Here is a 25404-nt window from a genome sequence, read left to right on the forward strand (position 1 = left end):
CTCTATCTTCTTCAGAGGGTTATCTGTATTATTTGCAATTGTATGTGTTCCTAATACCAAGCGTTTCACAGTCTTGCAGCAATATTCCAATTCTGTTAAGAGAAGATAAGTTAAGCATCTGCATTGGCACAGTGAGAGACCTTTGATCTGTGGCTTTGGCTGTGCAAACAGATGTATCCTGGTCATTAAGTCTTTGATAAATGTCACCTATCATCACTCTCCACCCCTTATTCAAACCAAGTTTTCCTCCTACAGCATCTAATGGTGTGTTTGAGCGAGTTAAGGAGTGTGATCTATCATAATATTCCTATGGACACATTCAGAAATTGACATAATAAAATATGACCTGAACCACTCCTGTTCACATTGTAAAAACCAAGCGAAAGATGAAACAGCAACATAGCTCAAACACAGTTAAGATCAGTGTATATTCAATAAATTATTTCACCTTTTATAGCTGTTGGATAGTTATGGGAAAAGCATGGGTGAGTCAGCAAGTTGCATAACCAAATATTGATCTATGGGGTATTTACATGTTCTGTGTATGGTTATTGAGTCTGCATCTCACAGGTGGAGCATGACCAGTGCCCCGCCCCTACAGAGCCAGGGATGCAAATAGTACCTCTACAAGTATCAGCTTACGCTTGGTCCTTTAAGTAGAGAGGCACAGTCATCAGATCACGCCAGCTCTCGTACAGCGAAAACCAGGCAGCATGCTACCGTCAGCTGCGATGCACTGACAGTAGCATTCAATAGGATAGGTCAGCCAAGCTCAACCGCCATCATCATCATCATCATCATCACTAGCGCTATGCCCATAGCGGAGCTGCTGGGCATCCAGTTCGACATGCAGCTGCTGTTGAGGCTGAGTCTCTCTGTGGCCGCGGTACTTCTGGTTTCTTGGGCCTACAGGTTCTACAGTTCCAGGGATACACGGAAACTTCAGCTCTGTGCCAAAGACAGCCAAGACAGACAGACCAAAGAGCCACAAAATGCAACCTGCCAGAACTGCAAGACGGCGCTGCAACCGCAGAGCTCACCTAAACATGACACCGATGACGGGGATGAGCAACTCAGACCCTCGCCGACAAACTCTGCCACTGATGACCTGACACCTGACAGCACCAATGAATGGCCAGCCGAAGCACATCCACATCAGGCTGAAAACACTGAGGATATTTCCAGCATATCCAACACTGACCAAGGCATCAGCATGGAAGGGGAGATACTCTCTCATCAGAAGCAGGCAGAGGTTACCACCAGTAATATTTCATTTGGATCTGCTTTGAACCTTCCTCATCCTACAGCGAGTGGGATGGCCAGTACAACGGGACGCCGTTCCCCTTGTTTTCTGCAGAGGCTGGAGGGCAGTGTGGGTGTGGGCAGGGAGTTAAGGCAGGACCTGGAGCGCCAGGGGGCCTACTCCAGCTTCCTCTCCAAGGCAGAGATCAAAGTGGAGGATGCTAACGTGGTGCTGGAAGGAACAGGGGACCAGATTGTGCGTGGAAAGATATATGATTACTATGTTGAGTCTTCCTCTCACTCTATTACAGACTCAAACACCACGTTGGGTCAGTATGAGAGGAAATCTGACTCACAGCCAGCGGAGTTTGGAAGTCGTGGCAGCAGCCTCACAGAGCCTCCTTCGTCTCTGAGCCCCATCATTATGCGTGATCTGGTTTTACCACAAAGCGCTGTTGAGGATCCCTTCTCACTAGTAAGCCTCGAGCTGAAGCAGCCCACAAGGCCTGTACTCCTACGCAAGGAGAGCTATCTGGCTGCAGCAGAGCATTCTGAGCTCCCCATCCCCTGCCTAACTTCAAGAGTTTCAGCACCAGAGAATCACTCTCTGGCCTCATCCTGTGAGGAGTCCAATTCTGGCAGCCCCGTGCTCAGCCCCTCAGACGGCCTTAATGTGGGGGAGGAGCCCAATCTGAAGACTGTAGCAGGGGCTCCATTTTTACACCTGCCAGCAAAACACCTTGACATCACAGATTTGGAGGGCCTAAAGGGTAAGCTTGATTTGGGGAATTGCATGGAAGTGCTGGGCCTGGCTAAAAAACACAGACAGACCTCCCTGCAGCAGGCAGCCCTTAGAGTCATGTCAGACAACTACCTGCAGGTGCTCAGGGACCCCAGCCTGTACGGGAGGCTAATGGCAGGTGAGCGGGAGCAAATCCAGAAACAGAGAATGAGAGGGAGGAGGTTTGTAGTGGTGGCCGATATGGACCCTCAGGACTGGGCGAGGAACACAGGAAGGCAGACAACAGAGACAGAGTGGAGGAGGGCATCCAGTGGCCTCTACTATTATGACGACTACAGAGACACCTGGCACCCGCTCTGCCCGATCCCACAGGAGGTCATCTCTAAAGCCTGTGCCATGTGCACAATGGACAACTACTTATTTGTGGCGGTGGGCTGCCAGGGCACAGACAGAGAAATGACACCCTCAAAGCGAGTGTTCTGCTACAATCCTGTGACATCCATTTGGAAGGAGATCAGTCCCATGAATGAGGCCAGGCCCCACTGCAAACTGGCAGCTCTGGAGGGCTATGTCTACGCCATCGGAGGGGAGTGCCTGTGTACAGTGGAGCGCTACGACCCACGAACGGACAGATGGACATTTGTGGCTTCGCTGCCTAACGATACGTTCGCCGTGGCCCATCGCGTCACGGTCTGCAACGGGGAGCTTTTTGTTTCCGGGGGAACCCTCAGATATACGCTGCTGCGCTATAACCCCAAAACCAACTCATGGAGGCCAAGCCTGCTAGTAGGCAGCAAAGACAGAACCACAGAAATGGTGGGTGTGAGGAGCTCTCTGTATCGGTTCGACGTCAACCCACTGCTGGGTGTCAGCGTGTACCGCTACCACACAGTGGCTCGGCTGTGGTACGAGTGCAGCACCAAACGTCTTCTTCACTGCCCCGCCTTCCAGTGTGTTGCGTTGGATGACACCATCTACTGCGTCAGCCGCCAGTTCACCATGAGGTTCATGGCCGATGAGGTCTCTCCTGCTTTCATAACTGAGGATTTGAGTGTCCTCTCTGCAGCGAAGGGCATACTGTTCCCCTTTGTCCTTTCACTCCCTGATAAGAAGCCTCTCCAGACCAGTGTATAACCAGGAAACATTTTTCCATTGATCAAGAGATTGGGTGGTGACGGAGTATCCCATTTTACACCAGGTTTCTTGTTGACTGAGAGGGTTTTGGTTTCTATGATTTATATGATTTATTTGGTTTTTATGATTTATAGTCACTTAAGCTTAACCCAACATCATGTTAATGCAAAAGTGTAACCATTGTGTTATTCTTATTCAGCCATTTTCCCTTCCACATAGACTCCACTGTTTCTTAAACCAGGACATTTTCTTGGATAGGGTATTCCATGAGGAAACATATGTTTCTTGTGTCTCAATCCCTGGCAATTAATGTAAAATATTAGGCTATTAATGGTAATCAGACTACTGTTTGTTTAGATTTACACAGGGACTGCTGCCATGTAAATAGTTTGTTTCGCTGATTTGCTTCCTCCTCTCTGCCATTAAGTTAGTTTTAAATCATACCAGATGCTTACTTCTTTAGCTGCAAAGATAATTCATAAACAAGTCTCATAGTAAATGAGTTCATTCAACTCTAACACATTACAGAGATTGGGCAATATACTGATAATCTATCACTGTGCATCGCTGTGTATAGGGCACAAATATTACTTACACAGCGGACTGGATACAATGCAACTATCTACGTTTGCTCTTTAAATATGACACAATGTAAATGGTTGTGTCATGCAGTATAAATATGTGAGCTTCTATAAATAACATTTATTGCTACTTTTGAAACTCTTCCAAGACTGAGACTTGCAGTTACTCTAATATTTTATTCACTCTTTTAGGTGGCTAGAAAGCAGAGTATTTGTTTTAATCCTGACTGAGCATGGGGCGTCCTGGTGGCTCAGTAGTCGTATGTCATCCCCCTCTCTCTACAATCTGTCCTGTCTCTCTATACTGTGACTGCCCAATAAAAAAGCAGAAATGCCAAAAAAATCTATTTAAGAAAAAATCCTGACTGAGAATAGCCTTTGTCCATTGTACCATAAATTGCATCGCTTTATTGTATCAATTGTTTTATAAACACCATCACAGAAATCCATGAATTTGTCATTCATTGTATCATAATCCAAAATTACTGAATAATGCCATTAGTCGAATGTCTGCTCCAATGTTTGTTTGACTGATAGCCAGTATGACATTAGCAACAAGATAAACAGTTCCGGTTTAATTTGATGTGGTGAGCAATTACGTTAACAGAAATGTGCATGAGAATCATTAAAAGATCAAATCCCTCATTGTTTACTCATTTACAATCAAGTCTCTTGCTGTGCAGGCTGTAAAACTGTGGACTTCAAGACAACACACTGACAGGTTACAGTGAGTGACATGCTGCTATAGCACCATCATGTGGCTCAGAAAGCAAACACAACAGTGGTTGGAGGTAGATATGCTAAGCTCAAGACTTTTCCCATAACGCAGAGGCATAATGTGACACACAGACATCAGCAGCACAGTAGAGCGACTAACTAGCTAACAGTAGGTGAGACAGAGGGCTTCAGCTGCACTGGAAGGCGGCAGGCAGGTGGGAAAAGGGAGGCAGACGCAGATGGCTGACCATCAAACATAAGCATCTTTGATTCTTCCTAATTAAACACTTTGATTCCCTGTAATTAAACACCTAATGGAATGGGAGTTAGACACGTCCCCTCAGACTTTCCCTTGGATGACTCATGGCTTCTGGTTTGCCTCAATACCCAGGTCAGCTCTGGCATCAACACTTTCTGTTTCCTATTTTTTCTTTTTTTTCCAGAGTATCTAGGGCAATACTAACAGCCCATTCTGAGTTTCAAATATTAAGTGTGAGGAGAGAGAGAGAGAGAGAGAGAGAGAGAGAGAGAGAGAGAGAGAGAGAGAGAGAGAGAGAGAGAGAGAGAGAGAGAGAGAGAGAGAGAGAGAGAGAGAGAGAGAGAGAGAGAGAATTTGCATGTAATTATCCTCTGGAAGGGCGGACATGATTTATGGACTCAGCCCCCTCCTCTCTCCCCTTCACAATCACACACACACACATACAGTATATATACAAACACTGAAACTGCTCACCGCACAACACACAGTAAACCTAGTCTTCACAAGGACATAATGAGACTTGCGTTTAATTTTTAATTCCTTTTGATTTCCCAAATGTTCCGCTCCATTACATTTTGCATGCTGCCAACTAATAAAAACTAAGAACCTCAAACAGCACCACTTTGAACATGGTTTCTAAATTAACAAGCAGCGTGTGAGGTAATCCAAGAGTGTCTGCTTAAGCCCGTTGTGAAGACGGAAGGAGACTGGAACAGTGATCTGGGACCTGAAGCAATGAGCGCTGTCTCAGATCCAGATCCTTGTTGTTATGGTTGGCAGCATGGAGGCGGCTGGAGAGCATGCGTGATGCACTGGCAAAGCGGTTCTGGCAGAAGGCATTAAGTGGGTGCCCCTGGTACGTTGACCTGTACACACTTAGTGATGGGAGGTGTGTCTGCTGCTTTTCCAAACGGTGCTTTTTGGACTCCAGCAGGCCGAAGTTGGTTGGAGGGGCTGGAAAACAACACAGAGAGGAGAAAGGCTCAGCTGCCATGCTGCTGCAGCCATTAATTACACCAATGACTGATTTGGAACAATAAAAGGCATTTGTGGCAACCCAGATTTAATTGTGCATGAGCACAAATGCTGACATGTTTTGTCCATTTGAAATGTACTGACCTGAAGTATGCTGGCACTTCATATAGTACAGTTAACTGGATGGTTCAATGTATAATTTTCCATGCATAATTTGCAAAATTAAGCAGTAGTGGGATGGCATTATCAACTGTGGTCTTACCAGGAATTGGATGGTCAGACTTCTCTGGCTGCCATGTCAGGCTGTCAGGATGCCAGGAGCGCAGAGTGGGCAGTGCATTGGTGTGATTGCGCCCGTAGCTCTCATCGTACAGGGTGACCAAATAATGAGAGGGTGGTGTGCCATGGTGGGCAAAGAACAGCCTGGACGGGAGCCCCTGGAAGACAATACACAGTAGTCTGCACAGCTGGCCTTTACACAGTGGCCTTTACTGCTTTCAGATGCAGAGGGCACAACCTATTCTTTGACACAATCATCTTCACCAGGCAGAAAATGTGACAGCAGCAAATTGCTACTAACTGGCTTTTAACTGCCCAGTGGAAGTGATGATTTTAAACATCTTTCATGACTGCTGAGTCCAACCAGAAATTTGCTTTCATAAAGAGTTTTATCAAAGGCCTTTATCTTGGCCTGTCAATATTATGCAGGAGTGGCCAATATCGAGAGAAGAAAGCCCTGCCTTGCAGGGCTGTGACAGGCATTCCATTGGTGGTAATGCCATGATTGTGCAGTTTAAGGCTGACCTCAGCTCTCTGCAGGGCTGATCTTCTCACACTGACGTCTGGCTTGAAGTCCCAGTGGGGCCGGTAGTCCACGCGGCTGGTGCTGCTGGCTGTCTTTGGCTCTCGAGTGAACTGTCTCGGACAGAATAAACAGACATCGGAAAGGGGAGTGATGAGGGGGACTTACAGCCACTTGAGCAACGAGCCCAGCTGAGGGATCAGCAAAGCTCACACTTCACTATCGATCCACACTGTTATACAGTATTTCTTAAGTCATTCCTCCTCTCAGATCCTGAACCAGCAGCCCATGGCCGTACCTCACGTCAATGCAATTAGTCTCGAGCTCTCGCCTCTCCTACCAGGAGGCTGTGCTGATGTAGCTGAACTGAAGCTGCCTAATCACTTTGCTATAGATTTGACTACCAACTGAGGTACTGCAGAACTCTTGGCAGACCGCCACTGGGATAGCATTATGTTTTGGATCTGTGGCACAAAAAGGCAGGAGGTAGTCTGTGTTGTCACATTCAATTGAATTGAAATGGCATGCTTGAGTCGGGACATCTTATTTGGATAGTGGTGATGTAAGATAGCCTGCCCTGTTTTCCGGCTGAGCCAAGAGGCATCGCTGTGTTTACTGAGCCAATGCATTCTGATAACCTTTTGGTAAATGTTATATTATCATAGAGTGGATAACTGTAAAAAAAAAAAAAAAAAAAAAAAAACAATAAGCAATAAGCTGCAGTAAAAATGCCTACCTTCAGTCTTTCCTCCACCCAGTTACCTATTAGGACTTTCTTTGAATACTTCTGCTCTATTCTCCAGCCAGGTTGGGTCCATTTATCATCCTTCTTTCCTGTTTGATTCATGCTGTACCTGGTGTCAAACACACCCAACCAGAATGTTATGTCCTGTTAGAGCATGGTTAGCTAGTCAAACAGATAGCGTAGGTGCATTCACCTGGCCCCAATTATGACATAGGCAGTGGAGGGGAAACAGAAGAGCTCTGTTGCTATGGATACAGCAAACACTGAGAGGCAAGGAGAGCAGAGTATCCTGGGAGCAAATGGGAGATGTCTTACACCCATATTAAAAAAGAAAAACATTCCTGAAGGCTGGGGGACATGACATTTGCCTTTTAGCAGTGCATACTGTTGAAATTGGTGCCTGAAATTGTTTCCAATATTTGTGATAAAATTTGAAAAGTATTTTCCTCAGGACTACTTTTTATTTTTTGGAATAAAAATGTTTGTTAATTTTGTTTTCTGTGAACAAGACAAAGTTACTTTCAATGAACACAAGAACACACTGAACACACTGCCACTGGAGGCATTTTTTTTGTTTATTGATTAAATAAATCAAGAATGCAAACTGAGTAAAGCACATTACATATCCAATTCATGATTTTCATAGTGTTTTTACATAGTCAACAACGCTATCCACAACTCGCGTTGCAGAGGGAAAGGTCAGCCAGCCCTGGTTGATAAAGTTAATGATGCCATGAAAACCATCCATCACATGTTGCCAGGTGACATCTATTCCCAAGTCCATCAGCCGTTTCCTATAAAGAATCCCATCATCCCTCAGGACATCATACTCACAGGTGAGGATGAAGGTGGGCGGGGTTTTCTGGATGGCGGCGTCGTCCGCCAGTAAAGGGGAGACCTCGGGTTCCAGACCGGATTTGACTATGTGATACACCTCCCCATCATATTCCGCGGCCGGCTGCTCACAGTAGCCCCGAGCGAGGCACTCTGGAGGCAGGCTGGAAGGAGAGAGCCACTCCTGGTAGCATGGCCTGAGCTCAGTGGGGACATGGTTCCCTTCCAGCACGTCCTGGCACACAGACATGTCCCCGTTGAGGTACTGCAGGAAGTAGAATGCCACCCGGCCACGGAACAATATGGGCACAGCATGATTTTGCTGGTATGAGGGCAGGTTGAAATCTGCCATCTGCAGAGCTGGGTAGATGAGGACCTGAGCGCAGGGGGACGGCAGATGTCCATCCTCTCTCTTTGCCAGCCTTTGGCACAGTGCGGCTGCCAGGTTTGCCCCGGCACTGTCCCCTCCGACTGCCACTCTGCGCGAGTCCACGCTGAACTCTGCCTCAGCCACAGACAGGAAGTGACAAGTCGCCGCCTCACAGTCGTCCAGCTGGGCGGGGTACCTGTGCTCAGGAGCTAACCGGTACCTAAAAGGGGTGAGAGGGCAGACGGAGGCCCAAGATGTCAAATTCTGCCCATTTTGTAGCCAAAACAGCTCTAAGATATTAACTTGCATTGTAAGAATACATTGTAAAAGAGAGACAAAAAAGTGAAAGTACCCAACAGAAACCACAGTGGTCTCAGCCTCCTTGGCGATGTGCCTGCAGACTTCATCAGCAGCATCTAATCAGGATTAGCAGGACTTTACAGTTAACAAAACATAAAAGACTCATATGGTGCTTTGTAAGTGGCAAGCAAGTACACAGTCTGTACATTCAAATCATTGGCCTTCTGTTTACCTACACTTACTATCTCCTTTCCTATGATCAGAGGTCTTATATTATTTACAGTAAGGAGCAAAGAAGATTAAATAAATGTTTAATTTGTACCTATACTGCCCATCACCCATCCTCCTCCGTGGAAATACACAAGACCTCTTCTCAAGCCGTCAAAGGCAGCTGTAGGTTCGTACACTCGCACCGGCACCTCAGCAAACCTCAGGTCCTTCACACGCAGGCCGGGGGGAACTGGGTTCAAGCGGGTCAGAAAACAGGCCCTGAACCATCGAGTGAAGCTAACCTGATGACAAATACCCAGACGCTCCAGGATCCGGCCCTGGGAGGAAAGAAACCATGCATAGACTTATCACATTTTTCAGGTGGTTAATTAATGAACGCATTCATTCATTCACTCATTTATTCAATCATTCAAAAGAAAAGTGTTTTTTTTCTGAGGCACCTGATTCACCACTTGTGGAGTTTAATTTTTAATTTTCAGTTGCTGTTGTAAAAGGTGAACATTAACGATTGTGTAACACTTTTGTTTCTTTCTGTCCATAATACAATGATGAAAAACAAATGACCTTGCCTCTCTTTGCTTTGCTTTTGTTAGACTTGTTTTCTTATCTAAACTTTCTCTTATCTACGCTTTATTGGTTGCTAGAGGACAGAGAAAGGACATCCATCTTCGGCAAAGGCCTGAAAGAGCAGATCTGATTTGTACTGTTGTTCAAGCAGAAGCATTTTTCCTATCCACTGAGGAATAAGTTAATTTAATTAAAAAAAAAAGTTAATTACCTCAACAGAGACAAGAACACGATTTGACTTGCAGGAAACATAAAATAATAAGCACGAACAATTCCATAGATAGATACTCACCACAATTGCTATGCCAACAAACATGCCATGAACTATATGCAGTTTCCCGCTATTTGCAACCCCACGAGGAATGTCTGAATTCATCAGCTCAGAGTACACAAGTCCAATTACCAGAAGGAGGAAGGCTGCAACAAGAGCAGCAAAGCCAATTATTAAAATTGCAGAGCTTATGTCCATGGTGTTTCTGGTCCGCTCTGCTGAAGGTAAGTCATTAGAAGTAAATGTTTTATCTACCTGCTTGCAACCTTTCTCCACTCCTCCCACATTTTCACGCAAAGCATTCTGACCTTGGTCTCACTTAATGACATGTTTGGCTGCCTGTTACCCGGGAAAAAATAATGATGTTCTTCAAAATATTTTATGGCCGTGTAGTCAAAGTAATTACTTGTTTCCCAAAGAAACCAAGATGTTTCACTAAGAGATATTGATCATAATTTTGTTTATGTTAATAGAGCAGTTTTTTAATTACTTATACATTTCCAGGGTACCCATTACCTTGCCCACCAATCCCTTGCTATATTTTTATTGTGGCTAGGGATTTATATTGATTTTATATTCAACACCTGAAATTTATTTTTTTCCAGCCTTGTAATGTTTACTGCCTGTCCCTGGTATTGAGGAAAAATCTGCTACTAACGTCTGCACTCAACAAAGACCAGTATTTACATTGTGCAGTGACTGAGCACAGCCTTATCTGAACTTTCACTGCTGATCTGTAGATGGCAGTGATAGCATGAGTGAAAATAAACAGTGCTCGCTCAGATAAGTTGTCTTTTGATTTTTGCATTCTACACTACAGTAGGTGCAGCCTAAACACATTCACCACTCACCATAATGTATGTCTTTATTATTTTGTCTTGTTTTTGCAAAGCCACTATATCACATTTCATTTCAACTCAGCTGGGAATACTTTAGTGTCAGCCTCCAGTGCAATTTGAGTGTGAGCTTGCATTTTGTAAATCTCAGAAATATCCAAAATGATGACAGCATCTGGAGTTGTGTTGTCTTAGAGCTTTTAGCAGCCCCCGAGAGCCTCTCCGCCTTCCCTAAGTAGCTGAGCCCAGCACAAAGCAACCATTGTGAAGCTGCTCTTTAAACCCATCCCAGTTGCTGAGAAAGCCCTGCATTCAGCGATACCCAGCAAAAATCACAGCGCCGGGGCCAAAAATCACAGACTGGAATCTCGTCTGAGGCCCATGAATTCATAGGATTTGTTTAGGGAGGTATTCATGCAGGTTTCTGTTTGTCACCCTGCCAAGATTCTGCAACTGGAATGACCAATTTCCCAAACTGCACTTGTCATACACAGAAAGATATCCCCTGCTTCAAAAAAAACGTATTACAACAGATGGGGGTCAAACAACAGATTTAGCATTTACAAGAAACAAACATTCAAAGCCATCACTGTTTATAGACTGTTTTGTCACGTAAGTATATCCGACTTTTTAGATCTACAACTCTGCACCTCCTGGACCAAAACTGATGGCAGCAGTGACAGAATAGTCTGTCAGAAAAGAGTCAGAAAGCATTTTGTGTGTCTTCAAATCAACAAAAAACATGGTCATTCAGCAAAGTGTGTGTGCATGATACAAACCCCACTACTGGCTTAGTTTATACAGTGGTTTATTTAATTTAAGACATTTTTTATTCTAATTCATTATCTGAGCTTTTGATGCAATGAGTGACTTTATGTGACACCTAAACATGAGTTGTATTTTGAGGCTGTAGATTTGTTTGCAGTGAAACTTTCCTGTGTTATAATTTATTATTAGTGAAAAAAGTTCCAAAACATTCAAAATATTCAAGAGCATAATGTGAATATATGAAGAGTTTCATTCCAAAATGTGATCCACTGAAAAAGAAAATCACTGAAACACTACTCTATAATATGACTATACTAACTCTAACTCTAAAGTGATTGAACGTAAAGCACATTATACATTACTGAAGTTATGAGTCTGAAGTCCTTTGCTTAGAAAAACATTATGTTTTTGAGGACAGAATAGTCTGTGTTATTGAAATATTGACTAATGGATATCAAGTAAAACAAAAAAAAATGTGAATGTTTTGGAGTGAAAGCCTTCATATGCTCCAAATTTAAATATACTGTATATCTTTACATATATCTTCCGATATAGTTATGTATGTATTTCAAATGAATGTCATTTTTTAATAGAGTGACACTTTAATGATCCACAAAGGGAAATTATTTTTTGCTCGCCCCTCTCAGTGGAGGTCAGAGGTCAGGGTCACCAGAAGAGCAAGACTGGAACTGGTAGGGATTCAGTGACTTGCTCAAGGGCACTTCAGCAGGGCAAGTGCCTGTCAACACGGGGTTTGAACCCAGTTTTCCCCGTTGCATGGCAGCCACTTTATACACTTGGCCAACTGCCCAAGTACATGTGAACACATTTTTTTGGCCAGTTTTTGCACATTTTGAAACATACCTGTACACACATGTGACATTTATTTATTTATTTACTAACTTACTTATTTAGGCTACTAACTTATTTACTTACTTATTCACTCATTTATTTACTTACTCACTCATTTATTTACTTACTCACTCACTTATTTACTTACTTACTTGTTCACTCATTTATTTACTTACTCGTTTATTTACTTACTTAACTCACTCACTTATTTTTTTTGCTAGGGTTTGGGATAATATATAGGCCATTGACCAGGGTTTCTTAAATTTTTCATGTCATGAAGCCCCAGATAGAGACATCTGACCACAGACCCCCATTTAATAAGACTTTGCTCCAGGAACTTCCATATAGGAAGATTTTAGTTGGTGCTGATTTTGTATTGAATTATATAACTGCCTACACTGAAGGTGGGGAGAATAGTGGGGAGTGAAACCTGTGATTAGAAGAGTCATTCTTATCTAATATAGTAAAGTTAAACTTTTCCCAATGTGGCTGAGGCCCTCTGAAGAGACCACTGGAGGTCCCCGGACCCCACTTTGAGAACCACAGTGGTAGACAGATGAAGGGGGTGGGGAGAGGCAAGTACGCAACCACTCAGAGCAGACAGGCACTGGAGAAACATATTCATCCCCACTTAACATGTCAATCAGGATTAATGCCCTTACAAAACTCCCCTCAGGTCCGTCCAGGTCCTTTCACTAGTGGAACTATCGCAGCCAGAGCAGAGGCGGTAACATATAAGACAGGATAGGACAGGACAGGACAGGACAGGACAGGACAGGGTAAGAGAGGAGAGGAGAGGAGAGGAACACAACACCAAAGCCCAGCGGTTTCAGTAGCGCACACCACGGAGAGACAGCCGCGTCGTCTGGACTTGGGTTTCATGTTTGTGAGTCTGTACCCGTGGTCGACAGGCGGTATGAGAGCTCATTCACACTTTTCGAGAGTCTGATGCACGTCGCCTAACATGTCAGAGCACTTTGAAGTGACAGGCTCTTCCTATTTTTATTGTTCGCCTGTGGATTATTGATGCAACACTCAACTGAGGCTGCAGATGATACTGTTTGCATGCGGATAAACTTGCAAGAAGCGACCCGCTGTTCCTGCACTCCGCTCAGTGTTGGAGGATCTCAGACTTGGTGCGCGTAAACTTGCGTGAACATTATTTACTTGCAGGCTGCCCGAGGACTGTCCGAGATGGATTTGAAGAGCGTGGGTTGTATGTTTCTTTTCCCGGTTCAAATGCTCTATTATATAGTCAAGGCAAGTTTGTTTTCGCTATTGCCAAGCAGAAGGAAGGACCTGGCCAAGGAGGTGGTATTGATCACCGGTGGGGGACGAGGCATCGGTCGTCACCTGGCCAAAGAGTTCGCGAAGCAGGGGGCCAGAAAGGTAATTTCATTTAACTACATACAACTTGTTGCACGCACACACTGCGCTTAAACCCGTTTCCAGTAAACGAGCAATACATGATCTAATAATACGAGTTACTCATTTTGTTTTGACAAGGCATGTAGCGCATGCTTCTGCAGGCGATTGTGAACTTGTGACAGGCACTGGCATTGATATAGCGAAGTGTAATTTGGGAGGCTCAAGCCCAGACACAAAACCCTCTTTTGCCACTCATGCTATTCCTGGTGGGGGCAGCCTGGATCCCCACCTTGCTCCCTCCTGCTAAAGGGCTTGGCAGGTAGCCTGGCGAGTCCAGTCCGCCCTCCTGTTCTCCAACTCTATTGTTTTCCCTCTGTAATATGAAAGAAGGGAGCGTGACCTCTAAGTAGTTGGTCCAGTGAGACCGGAGACACTGCCCTCAATTTTGGTTCAAATATTGCACAACAGCGCGGGTCAACCAGAGGGCAAGTCTGGAGAGCCTTAGGTCCCTGTATGGCTGATTGACCACTGATGTCATTTAGTGAAGGACTGACATCCGCTCTGCCAAGGTGACTCTCTCACGTCCAGTTTGACTGACATGTCTAGAAAGTGTATTCCCCAAAGATTTAGGCTGTGATAAAGGCACTGACTGTGTGTGGGTGCGTGTGTGTGTGTGTGTGTGTGTGTGTGAGGGTGCATGCACATGTGTGCACAAAGCCACACTGAAACTGCTTCAAAGCCATTCACATAATAATAGCCCTGTTATAACCCCATCATAGTTTCTAGCCATTTCTGGGTCTTTGCACCATCATAAACTCTGCCAACACATCACAACACAACAATGCTTTTAATAAAACCCAGATTAAGTTTTGTTTTCAAGCATGGCAGGAGAGATGCCTTCTATGGGATGTATGCAAAATGAACCCAACAAAAAGGGTTAGGGGGTAACAGATTGCATGTGTCTAGACAATCTGATACAAAAATGGTTAACTGTAACCCATTACAGTTATTGAAAAACAAAGCAACCAGATGACAGATCCTTATTAAATAATAGGTTGAACTTGTCAGAATACTAAGAAATATGTTTGAAGGTTGGAAATTGGAAAGGCATTCATCATCATTTTACCCAACTGGAAGTTAAAGTTAATTGTACAGTAGATGATATTAACCATGTTTTGATAACAGTCTGTAAAATGGTAATGGTACTGTTTAACCTCATATTCTATAGATTTTGAAGTCAAAGTAAACCAAAAGTAAGATAAAGTGTAAACTGATTACATCACTGAGTTTGCAGCTTTGTGCTAGTCAATATTCTTAATGGATTACAGTACAAAGTAACCTCCCCAGTCTTGCCAACCAAGGAGCACAGTCTAGAACTACCCCACCTAAACCATGCGCTCACACTTATAAATAGCCTAGTGCCTAGTCCCCCCTCCCCTCCCCTCCCCTCCCCCCCTCCTCCCCCTCTCCTCCTCCCCTCTAACAAGGAGAAGGCACTTGGGCTTGAAATGCTCCAATTGCTACATTGATGGTTCCTCTCCACTGCCGGCCAGTCTAACCACTGTTCCCATCACCATTTCCAGCTATGGTTTGTCTACCAGTGGGTGAATGTTACACAGTGGAGTGCATGATGAGCCACTTGTGTCCTGTTAGTAGTAATGCGTTAACACCGGCCAGCTCTATTTTTGATCCTCTCAGATGGGAGTCATTATTACATATGGAAGAAGAAGGTGGTAATTTCCATGGTAGAAAGCAATCAGCAGCCCAGTGGAAAGCGGCAGGATGTAATTATCTGTATATGTGTGACATGCACTGTACATCTGCGATGCTCTCTTAAAGCACAATCGCAGCATCTTGAAAACAGTGTTAAAAGCCCCATGAAACACTAACTGCCTCGCTCTTTTAATGCCATCTCCTTGGGGAACAAGCAAGAAGAAACCTGTGGGTTTTAAAAGCTTTACTTTGCAGCTGCACAACAAAGGATGTCACCATGCTTTTCAGCACCCCATTGTTGGGTATTATCAAGGTGTGAAGGCTTTGAAAACAACACCTGTGGTAGTGTGTCTGACAATTACTCCCTGCCTAAAGACATGCTAAAAAAGAAGTAGGACGGTCATTATGAATAGGACTAACCTCTATGAACTGGAGCTCACCCCAGTTTGAGCCCCTTTGTGATTGGCAGCCGGAATTTCCTTTTTTCCTCTGCCTGGGCTTTGGTGTTTTCACGGTATGAGGAGGACTAACTACAGCGCTGATGAAAGAATCTTACGAGATGGAGAGCCGGGACTTCGATGGGGAGCCAGATCTTCTTGTGTGCTGTTAGGGGAACCGTTACAGAATGAAGCTCTGAAACAACAAACCAGCGCGAGCATTTACAAAAGCAGCATCCAAGTTCAGAGCTCTGGGAGAGGGATTTCAGGACCATTCTCTTGAATGGTTTGCAACTTTAATCAGCACATTCCCACAAAGGCTCCTCAAAGCTTCCCCTCCCAGCATATTCTTCTGCCGTAACAAGAACTCTAGACGGCACTGGTTGTGAAAAACAGTGTGGGGTTTTTTTTGTGGTTAACATACAAAATAGATTACTACAAGGAAGATGAACCAAACCAAGGCTTTGACAACAGGTTTGTGTGGGTGCACGCGTGTGTGTGTGTGTGTGTGTGTGTGTGTGTGTGTGTGTGTTGTGCTGGAGGCGGGAAGCACACTGCTCCCAGCTGGGTATTGCCCTGCAACTGACCTTGCTGTCTCCGCAGTAATTAGACAGCGGCAGGCGACTGCCTCCTGAACTCCTGCTGCCCCCTCTGTGTGCCGCCTCTCTGCTGGCCCATACAATGGGTGTGAAAAGGAGGGCTCATACCCACCCATACATTCAGACCTGGGAGATAGGATATGGCTGTGTTCTACTGGGGCTATTGGGGATAGAAAAAGCACACATCAGCCACTATGGAGTAGCATCTGCACTGCACCCTGACTCACAAGGTCTCGTTTCAAGCCATTGCAACATTAATTTGTTGATTGCAGAGCTTTTAGTTCCACCATTTGTTGATGCTAAATCCTGTTAGCTATGCCCAGTTAGAACAATGACTGTTTTATCAGTGATACTGAAGGGGCTTATGCAAGGTCAATTAGAAACTGTTTTCTTACTATTTCTATCCTGATAGCAATTTGGCCAATTGTTGTTTGTTCTGATGGTCCTGTGTGTTGTTAATGAGAACTGTCAGGTTTGTTTGTTAGGCTCAAATCCTATTAAAAGATTTCAGTTATTTATCAAGACCTGTCCGCCGTCACTGATTACTCAAATGGGCTTGCAAATGAAGCAAACAAAAAAGCCAATCAAAAGCAACTTGAGATGAAGGCTGTTCAGACGGGGAGCCAAACGGTTCTGACACTGGATCTGATAAAGAAATAAAGAACATATGCCAGATCGCGGTCTTCTTTTATGTCCCCAAAGCCTTAAAAAGCTAGTGCCTAAAAGCTAATATTTCATACCGTGGTTTCCTTCTGCCACTATTACCATTACACAGTTATGGCCACACAAAGACTTGCATCACTAAGAATAGGAAAGGATTTTAAAGGTTCCTAGCTGCTCAAATTGTCATTCTGTAGATGCCAAAACAATATGTTGCATATTTGTCCCCAGACACAGTTTGGTAGAGAATTTAAAAAAATAGGAGGGTGGCAGAGTGGCCTAGTTTTCAGAGCGACAGGCAGAAAATGACAGCTTTGACTCCTGCAAGAGACAATGTTGGGGATAGATAGCCATGTAACCAGCTGACATGTCTCTAAGAAACACGCTGGATCCTGACATGCTCATTCATTGTAAGCCGCTGTTGATAAGAGTGTCAGCTAAATGTAAAATCTTAAATATACCATACTACTGTTTCAGTTTGCCGTCCCTGCAGAGAAAAAGCAGATGTATGTTACTACATGCTAGATGTCTTTCATGTACAGTAAAATAATTAGTTACTCTCAGACTAATATGTCATTGCGAATAAGGCAATATAGCACCCAATGGCTGGATGGATATTCACACATAAACAATACAACAGGGGTGAATGACAGGCTGGCTCATAGGCTCACAGACAGACACTCTGTCTTGTACTCTCTCTCTCTCTCTCTCTCTCTCTCTCTCTCTCTCTCTCTCTCTCTCTCTCTCAGACGCACAAGATCACTTTCCAGAGGACTTTTTGCTCAAATATTAACCTTGGTCACGGGCGACCAGCCAAACCCCACACTGGCCCCCTCAGCACTTCACACACGCACTGTTTTCAGACTCCCTGACCAGAGATGACGGGGCTCATCTGCCCAACAGGCCGTGTAATCTCTTTGAGAATGTGTGTTTGAGAGATGAGGAGGGCTCACCCCCTGATTTCATTACCTTTCCCTGACCCCAAAGACTGACAGATCTAATTGCCCAATCACTAGCCCCCCAGCTCCATCCAACCCCATGTTCCCTGCTCAAATGACCGGCCTTCATTTAGTCTCCGGGTGGATGAAGAGACAGTTCATTCACACAGCAACCCCCAACCCTTTAATCTTGCTCGAAAACTATTTGTCGGACTGAAAATGGCCTCTCTGTTCTCTGAATGAAAAGAGAATTTCTGCCCATAGATCTCCACAGTTCCACCAGGTCCCACTGCCAAAAAATTACGCAAAACCTACGCAATGTTTTGTTTATGACTGGTTGCCGAAAATAAAACCCTTTGCAAGCAACCATTCACCTGAATTTGCATCTGATCTTTTCCCAGCTTAAAATGCAGTGCATTTCCCTGTTTGTGTTAACTTTTGAAAATGTTATTTTTGCTAGGTGATCTTGTGGGGCCGGACAGAAAAGTGCCTCAAAGAGACAGCTGAAGAGATCTCCCTCTCAGGAACAGAGTGCCATTACTTCCTGTGTGATGTGGCCAATCGGGAGGAAGTTTACAAGCAAGCCAAGGTGGTTAGAGAAAAGGTACGCCAGCTTGAACACAATATGGATGTTTTTATTTACACAAAGAAAAATGTCATTTTGCACGAAGTGAAACACTACACAAAGCTTTTCCCAGTGATGCCTCTCCCTTCCTCTGTATGTGCGTTGGCTCGGAGCTTCTCAAGCCTCTCTCTCTCTCTCTCTCTCTCGCATCTGGTGTATAGATTACACTTCAACTGAAATGTCTGAATAAGAGCAGGGAATATTGCTGTCAGCTCTGGTGCGACAACTGTATTATCTCATGAAAGCAAACAGAAAGTGCATAAGATCTTTGGGAGTGATCTCTTGCTTTTTTTTTTTGACTGTGGTTCTGTTCAATATCAGGTGGGAGACGTTACAATACTAGTGAACAACGCAGCTGTGGTCCATGGTAAAAGCCTGATGGACAGCGATGATGACGCCCTTCTGAAGTCCCAACACATCAACACCATGGGACAGTTCTGGGTAAGAGCTGCTGAAGTTGAAGCAGAGATACTGTGCATAGAGAAGTAGGGGAATTCCTGCCAGCAGATTATCCTTATCATTTGCAAACGTTGGTTTCAGCAGCCTGTGCCCTTGTATGGCTTGACAGTATAGGTGCCCCCAGACTTGTCAATCATGGCTGCTTTTATGGCAGTTAAGTGGGGTATTTCCAAATTCATACCCTGAAACATCAGAGGGGTTTTTGGGACTTTATTTTGAATGGAGATCAAAAGACCATGTCATATGCAGACAGAAATGCAATTATAAACTAAATGGAAATGGGAATTTAATCTATGTTACACTCTGGGTCTATTTCCCCTGTCTGTTCTTCCTTTGTCTGACTGCATATATTTCACTTTCTTTTTCCATCCACCCTTCTCCTTCCTCCTCTCCCTTCTCCCCTTCATTCACCCCTTATCCTTTCCTCTACCGCATCCTTTCTCCCCCTCTCCATCCACTCCCTCCTGTCCACAGACTACAAAGGCCTTCCTGCCACGGATGCTGGAGCTGCAGCACGGCCATGTTGTATGCATAAACTCCATCCTGTCCCAGTCTCCCATTCCTGGGGCCGTGGACTACTGCACCTCCAAGGCCTCCTCGCTGGCCTTCATGGAGAGCCTGACGCTCGGCCTGCTGGACTGTCCGGGCGTTGGCTGCACCACCGTGCTCCCCTTCCACACCAACACAGAGATGTTCCAGGGCATGAGAGTCAGGTGAGAAGGCACCCGAAAGGGGGAAGTTAGCACAGTATTTGTTGCTTATAATGTTAGCAATCCAGGATTTAAACAGTGCTATGTGTAGCATTTTAATATCAATAAATCGTTACCACATTAATTTTGAGACAGTATAATAACCATAAACAAACGGTCATCATCAAGAAGATTTGCAGCTTCTACTTTCCTCTACACTGTATTTTACATTAGACTGGATTTTGTGGGAGTTTCTCGCAATGGCAGATGGTGGAATGAGTGAAAGGCCGATGGAAAAATCACTTCCAACATGTTTATCCTCTTCAGTAAAGCAAAAGAGAAAACGAAAGCACACAGAAGGAGAAGGGTAGTAGCAACATCCTTTTGTGACAGGAAGCAACAGGGTTTATGGGAAATGTAGTCTCTAGAGAATGGCTAGCAATAACAATACCACTGGCTTGAGATAGAGGCTACCAGTCTTCTTGACCATGGTCTCTTGTTTTCGTTATTCATGTCAAGGTATCACAATTAGATAATGATGTATTGATGTTTAAAAATGCTACACACAGCACTCTGGATAAGTGTGTCAGCTAAATGCCTTAAATCTAAATGTTACTGAGTAATATTCTCCCCTTCCAAACAACTACCATCCAAGTGCAGTTGAGGAAGTTTCTGATCCCCCAAATGCTCCTGGCGAGCAGCTCAGTAGCTAATAGTACAAGAATGCCATAGTGCTGGGCAGCTCCACAGTTTGAGTGTATGAATGTGTGTAAGCCTCCCTCTCCCTGCAGCGACTCTCCTGGGCTGTTTGTTGTAAATGACAATGTGTTCTTAGTAAACATTTCTGGTTAAATAAGGTTTCAAAACATGGAGCAAAAATAGCAGATTATATTCCTTTTTCAGATGTATGAACACCCCAGATTTTTTGACATTTTTGTATAATGGCTACTGGAACATGATACACACATTTTGGCAGCATTCGCTAGCAAGACTATGGTCTACCTAGTATTTGTTGCTATGCTGCCATAAAAAGCATGCCTAGCTAGCTAAATCCTGCCATGTTTGCACTGAAATTGGACTGAGGTCAAATTCCAATGCCCCCAGATGCTTGTTATGAGAACTAGTTTTGTTTTGAAAGAAGGCTCTAGCTCTTTCACTTCAGTTGTCAGAGTGATTGTCACCATACATTACTCTAACACTCATCTAATGTGTACTAATTTAACTTATATGTCTTTGCTGGTCTTTCTACCATAGATTTCCCCAGCTCTTTCCACCACTCAAACCCGAGACAGTTGCCCAGAAGACTGTTGATGCAGTCAGGACTGACAAGGCCTTCCTCTACCTGCCCTGGACCATGCATGCCCTTGTCATTCTTAAAAGGTAAGAGTTCTCATTTTATATTTATTTGTTTTATTGCTTTCATTGCCATAATTTATGCATTATGCCTAACGTTATCTTACTGGTCTTTCTGCACTTTCTAGCTTCATGCCGCAAGTTGCACTTGAAGAAATCCACAAGTTTTCTGGAAGTTATACCTGCATGAACACGTTCAAAGGGAGGACATGAATCTGGATTGCGCAGAATGTCGGAGCAACCTCAACCACTCTGGGGTGTAATGAAGGGAATATTTCATGGACCTTAAGACATTTGGAAGTGGAGGAGGCCCCATGATAGTGTGAAGCAAAATAATTAGGGGACATTCGCAAGGCTGTTGCTCCTGCAGGTAGAATTCATTCACAAACTGCAGGATATACCCTGGTCCCATTTGTGATTGTGTGTGTGTGTGTGTGTGTGTGTGTGTATGTCTGCGTGTGTGAGTGACTGTGTGTACACATGTATAGTGTGGAGGACTGAGTACCATTCTCACTTTGAACAGAAGCCATGCATAGGTCTGTACCAGCAGTTATTCTGGGAGTCTTTTACACTCCTTTTAGCCTGTTTTTATGCTTCTTTTTTACTCTACTTTTCATGTGTCTTTGATTCAAAACACATTAATAAAATGGAGTTTTAGAGAAGCATCGTGTTTCTTTGTGCATGATGAAAATAGAAAATGTGTACACTTGGGAGGTACCATTGTTTTGTGTCTGGGTTTGACTCCCATGGCATTGTGATAACACCTCTGATTTATTCCAAGCATGAGATCACTGACTGTGACAGACGATGTTGTCAAAACATAAAACGCATGCTCAGGGGGCATGTGTGCGCTTGTTTGTTCTCTCATGTCAGAAGATGATGGTGGGGGAGGGGGGGAGGGGGGGAGGTGGTGAGGTGGGGGGGCGGGGGGGCATGCACTGAATGTGGATGGGCAATGACACTATGTTGTGTTATGTTGAGCCCAAGAAGGATCACCTGGGTGGCAAATGATGGGGATCCTGGAACAAAAAGAATATACACAAACATTTTTTATGTCTTTATATTTTTAATGTCTTTCATTAACATGATAACATGTTGCGTAATTCTGGACTTTCACTAGGATCTGCTAAAGGTTTGTGTTGGCTCAAACAAATAGATCTGATCTACTAACAAAATCCAAAGGGCACATGTGCCTGAAAAATGGGACAATATGGATGCCTCTGTTCTTTTGCGCTTTCGCCTTATTGCATTTGTGGGTGTTCCAAGGCTGGAGCGCAACACAGAGCGAGGGAACAGTGGAAATTGGCAGTGGATGTGATCAACAGCGCCAGAGTCTTTGCAATTATCTGTTGATTGCAAACACTATTTAAGAACTAGGAAAAGCATGTCTTAAAACTTTGTGCACAGGCAAGCTTGGCTTTGATTGTAGATTGTAGATGTAATATACCAACAAATAAGAACTCAGTTGGAATAAACATGAATTTTGAATTGCAGTAAACCAGTTGTCTCTAACCATGTGCCACTGAGAGCCACGTGCAGCGCAGGTTTTCCCTCCAGCTAAACACTTGAGCAGCTGATTCACTGATTAGCACCTTCAACCAAAGAGGAGAAACTGATCTGTGAAATCCGATGGCGTTTAGTGTTTGGTTGGAATGAAAACCTGTGGACACATGGCTGTTGATGGCACATGGTTTGAGACCACTTCACAAAACAATGCCAATGTTCTATTCTGTTTAGGATATTTTGCCTGGGGGAAATCAAACACCATCAAAAAAGTCTTTACTGCATTAGTTTATTACAGCTTTGTGGAGAAAGCAGCACCATGCATACATCACTTTCATCTATGTTGTCCATCAGCAGAGCTAGGGACAGACAGGCCTAATAGTTAATTAATTATCAACTGTCAGACTGCACCACTCCTCAAGCCAGTAGCTACAGTTTAGGTCTCCTGTTCCCAGCTTGTGGCACCTTATTGAAAGACCGCTGAATCAAATACACAGGCCATTAGATACTTAATTATAGGGTACACCAATTTTATGTTGTACTTTTATCATCATCATTTGTGCTCTTGGCTAAACCCACTGACAACAAAAAAAAGTTGTAGTGCCTGTAGCTTGTAAATTGCCTGTAGCACCTCTGGGTAGTGTAATGCTTATCCATGGTATTGGATGCATACACATTACATACATACAATAAAGTGACTTGACAAAGCTAAAGAGGACATTGGCACAATAGTGGGAATGGCAAGTTTATTTTGCCTGCATCAAGAACAAGGCAACATGAAAATCTTGAAAAAACAAAACATGGACACACTCAGCTCTGAATATAAATATCAACTTAATTCACTTAGACCTTAGACCTATTTGATCGGGATGGGTATGGTTGACGGTTCATGCTTTGAGGGACCACAGCCTGCAGCGCATGGAGATCCTGCTTGTGGCAACCTTCACTTTGGTTCTGCTTATGTTTTCGGGTTCACGACATTAATGAATTATCTGCACCTGTGTATATTTGCATGCTCAGGCTCAGTGAATACCTTGTGTACCTGGGACCAACTGTGCCCACAGCTGTTTTTACGCTCCCCCCAATGTTTATAGATCTTTGTCTTAGGTAATCAAGAACCACTTGGACTCAGGTATGAGTAGTATTCTCAAATCCCTCAGATGGACTTGAGACACCTACAAGTATTATATCCCTTTTTTTTCCTTCTGTGGAACTTCACTGAGCTAGCAAAACCAATCCATTAATCACAGAAAATATACATTAGAAAAGTTGTAAGCAACTAAAGAAGGTCCCTTAAAGAATACCCCCTAGTTTTGTACTATAATCAAAACAGACAAACCAACCAAACCATCCTGACAGGAAGCTGTAGTCCTTGCAATCATGAGTGACACCTGTAACACCTAAGCAAAGCTTAAACCGTCTCAGCTGGCCAGCAGTTGAAGGCCATTCTGACAAATATGGTGAGAGCAACAGGGACTACCAAACCTAACAGGGAGCAAAATGGAGAATTCAGGTTAAAGTGGGGTTGCGGTGCACAAGGTGAGAACAATAGAGAACATCAACCCTGATAAGAAAACAAAATGGGGAAGTAAGGTTATGGAAGCAGCCCTTCCATAACCTTACTTCCCCATTTTGTTTTCTTATGCTGTCACAGACAGACAGTGAACCTTATGTCATTAATGGTGATGCTGAAATCTGACTGTGTTGAGGTTTACTGCAATAGCAGAAGGAGCTGCAGTAAAAATGAAAATACTTTTACTGTACTCCACTGCAGATTTCCAAACCTCATGTTGAGCCTGTGTTGGACTAGACCCTCTCATGACAAAAACTAGACCCGCTCATGACATCTAGATTGACAGTTTTAGTTGGGTCATCTTGTGACTTGAGTTGCTGAAGTCCTATCTTTGAATTTACTGTAGAAAATAGGATACAAAACGGCCCCATTAGAGTTGCCAATGCCACAATATGTCACTGATGTATATTGCTGCGTTCAGTATGATGATCTGCTGTCTCCACTATCAGTCTCAGTCCTCCCCTCTCTTTCAGACCATGTGGAATAGCAATTAATGTCATATAAAGAAAGATATGCTTTGCTTTCACAGAGCATACTGATATACTAGAAAATATGATAAATGCATTGTGTGTGTGTTGTGTTTTCATAACAGCACAAAGCACTGCCGACACACTTGAAACTGGCTCAAATCATTTCATTCATTTTGTTTGTTCACTGAGATGCTGTGATAGCTGCTGTTGAGATTATAACCAGTGCATTTAGCTCAGAGCAAAGAGCAATGTTCAGGAAAAATGCAATAGAGGGCAAATCTGTGCTTACCCATAGGTCATGCTGTTTACTTGCTGGGCTAAGTTAATCATGAAGCCAATACTCCAACATGGAGCAGAATATAAGCTGCATGACACAAAACAAACTCTGTCTGAAATATTGAAGATTCTGAAACCAGCAAACATTGAGGGGAAATTGAAGTATGTGACTGTCATCTTGAAAAACAACTGAACTCTATGTGGCCTTTGGGTGTCAGAAACACACACACACACACACTTTAGTCCTCTTTGCTTTGAGAGTAACACTTCAACCCCTACCAATAAACACATGAAGTGATCTGTAGTTCACAGATCCAGACACACAGAGCTGTGAGAGACACCCCATGTCTGAGCACAAGTCAAGGCAAGCACACACAACCAAAGGCCAACCAATAAGAGCGGCTGTAAAAGCTGGGATAGTGTCTGCCCTTTGGCTGCCAGACAAGGTCCATAAACATTCATTTGAATCCCAGCGAACCATAAATGCCCTCCTGTGCGCTCACGATAGGGCCGCA

The 25404-nt window shown here is 44.0% G+C and overlaps 4 protein-coding genes across 4 annotated transcripts; 2 read left to right on the forward strand and 2 right to left on the reverse strand.

The window, feature by feature from the left end:
• Window positions 1–709: 709 nt before the first annotated feature.
• klhdc7a (kelch domain containing 7A) lies at window positions 710–4283 on the forward strand. The gene has a single exon (XM_078283782.1). The coding sequence runs from the start codon at window positions 812–814 to the stop codon at window positions 3116–3118; it is 2307 nt and encodes a 768-aa protein (XP_078139908.1). The 5' UTR covers window positions 710–811; the 3' UTR covers window positions 3119–4283.
• A 1071-nt stretch (window positions 4284–5354) lies between these two features.
• Window positions 5355–7299, reverse strand: cfap107 (cilia and flagella associated protein 107). Its single transcript, XM_071920991.2, has 4 exons — window positions 7189–7299; window positions 6455–6565; window positions 5913–6087; window positions 5355–5629 (listed from the first exon to the last, which is right to left on the reverse strand). Exons 1-4 carry the CDS (start codon window positions 7297–7299, stop codon window positions 5355–5357), a joined length of 672 nt encoding a protein of 223 aa, XP_071777092.2.
• A 538-nt stretch (window positions 7300–7837) lies between these two features.
• aadacl4 (arylacetamide deacetylase-like 4) lies at window positions 7838–9968 on the reverse strand. The gene is made up of 4 exons (XM_071921012.2): window positions 9792–9968; window positions 9024–9249; window positions 8754–8817; window positions 7838–8621 (listed from the first exon to the last, which is right to left on the reverse strand). Exons 1-4 carry the CDS (start codon window positions 9966–9968, stop codon window positions 7838–7840), a joined length of 1251 nt encoding a protein of 416 aa, XP_071777113.1.
• A 3052-nt stretch (window positions 9969–13020) lies between these two features.
• Window positions 13021–21708, forward strand: dhrs3b (dehydrogenase/reductase (SDR family) member 3b). The gene is made up of 6 exons (XM_071921003.2): window positions 13021–13615; window positions 18402–18545; window positions 18888–19007; window positions 19500–19738; window positions 20969–21094; window positions 21196–21708. Exons 1-6 carry the CDS (start codon window positions 13421–13423, stop codon window positions 21278–21280), a joined length of 909 nt encoding a protein of 302 aa, XP_071777104.1. The 5' UTR covers window positions 13021–13420; the 3' UTR covers window positions 21281–21708.
• Window positions 21709–25404: the final 3696 nt, after the last annotated feature.

The sequence above is a fragment of the Centroberyx gerrardi genome, chromosome 5 (assembly GCF_048128805.1).
Source record: "Centroberyx gerrardi isolate f3 chromosome 5, fCenGer3.hap1.cur.20231027, whole genome shotgun sequence".
Classification (NCBI taxonomy): Eukaryota; Metazoa; Chordata; class Actinopteri; order Beryciformes; family Berycidae; genus Centroberyx; species Centroberyx gerrardi.

Excerpts from the sequence above, each read along its gene's own strand:
- cfap107 (XM_071920991.2), bottom strand. The coding sequence starts at position 7,299 with ATGAATCAAACAGGAAAGAAGGATGATAAATGGACCCAACCTGGCTGG. Across the intron at positions 6,566-7,188 it reads GGGTGGAGGAAAGACTGAAG|TTCACTCGAGAGCCAAAGAC; the intron begins GTAGGCATTTTT and ends TGTCCGAGACAG. Across the intron at positions 6,088-6,454 it reads CAGCCCTGCAGAGAGCTGAG|GGGCTCCCGTCCAGGCTGTT; the intron begins GTCAGCCTTAAA and ends ATTGTCTTCCAG.
- aadacl4 (XM_071921012.2), bottom strand. The coding sequence starts at position 9,968 with ATGGACATAAGCTCTGCAATTTTAATAATTGGCTTTGCTGCTCTTGTT. Across the intron at positions 9,250-9,791 it reads TTGTTGGCATAGCAATTGTG|GGCCGGATCCTGGAGCGTCT; the intron begins GTGAGTATCTAT and ends CTTTCCTCCCAG. Across the intron at positions 8,818-9,023 it reads ATGGGTGATGGGCAGTATAG|ATGCTGCTGATGAAGTCTGC; the intron begins GTACAAATTAAA and ends AATCCTGATTAG.
- klhdc7a (XM_078283782.1), top strand. The coding sequence starts at position 812 with ATGCCCATAGCGGAGCTGCTGGGCATCCAGTTCGACATGCAGCTGCTG.
- dhrs3b (XM_071921003.2), top strand. The coding sequence starts at position 13,421 with ATGGATTTGAAGAGCGTGGGTTGTATGTTTCTTTTCCCGGTTCAAATG. Across the intron at positions 13,616-18,401 it reads CGAAGCAGGGGGCCAGAAAG|GTGATCTTGTGGGGCCGGAC; the intron begins GTAATTTCATTT and ends TATTTTTGCTAG. Across the intron at positions 18,546-18,887 it reads CCAAGGTGGTTAGAGAAAAG|GTGGGAGACGTTACAATACT; the intron begins GTACGCCAGCTT and ends GTTCAATATCAG.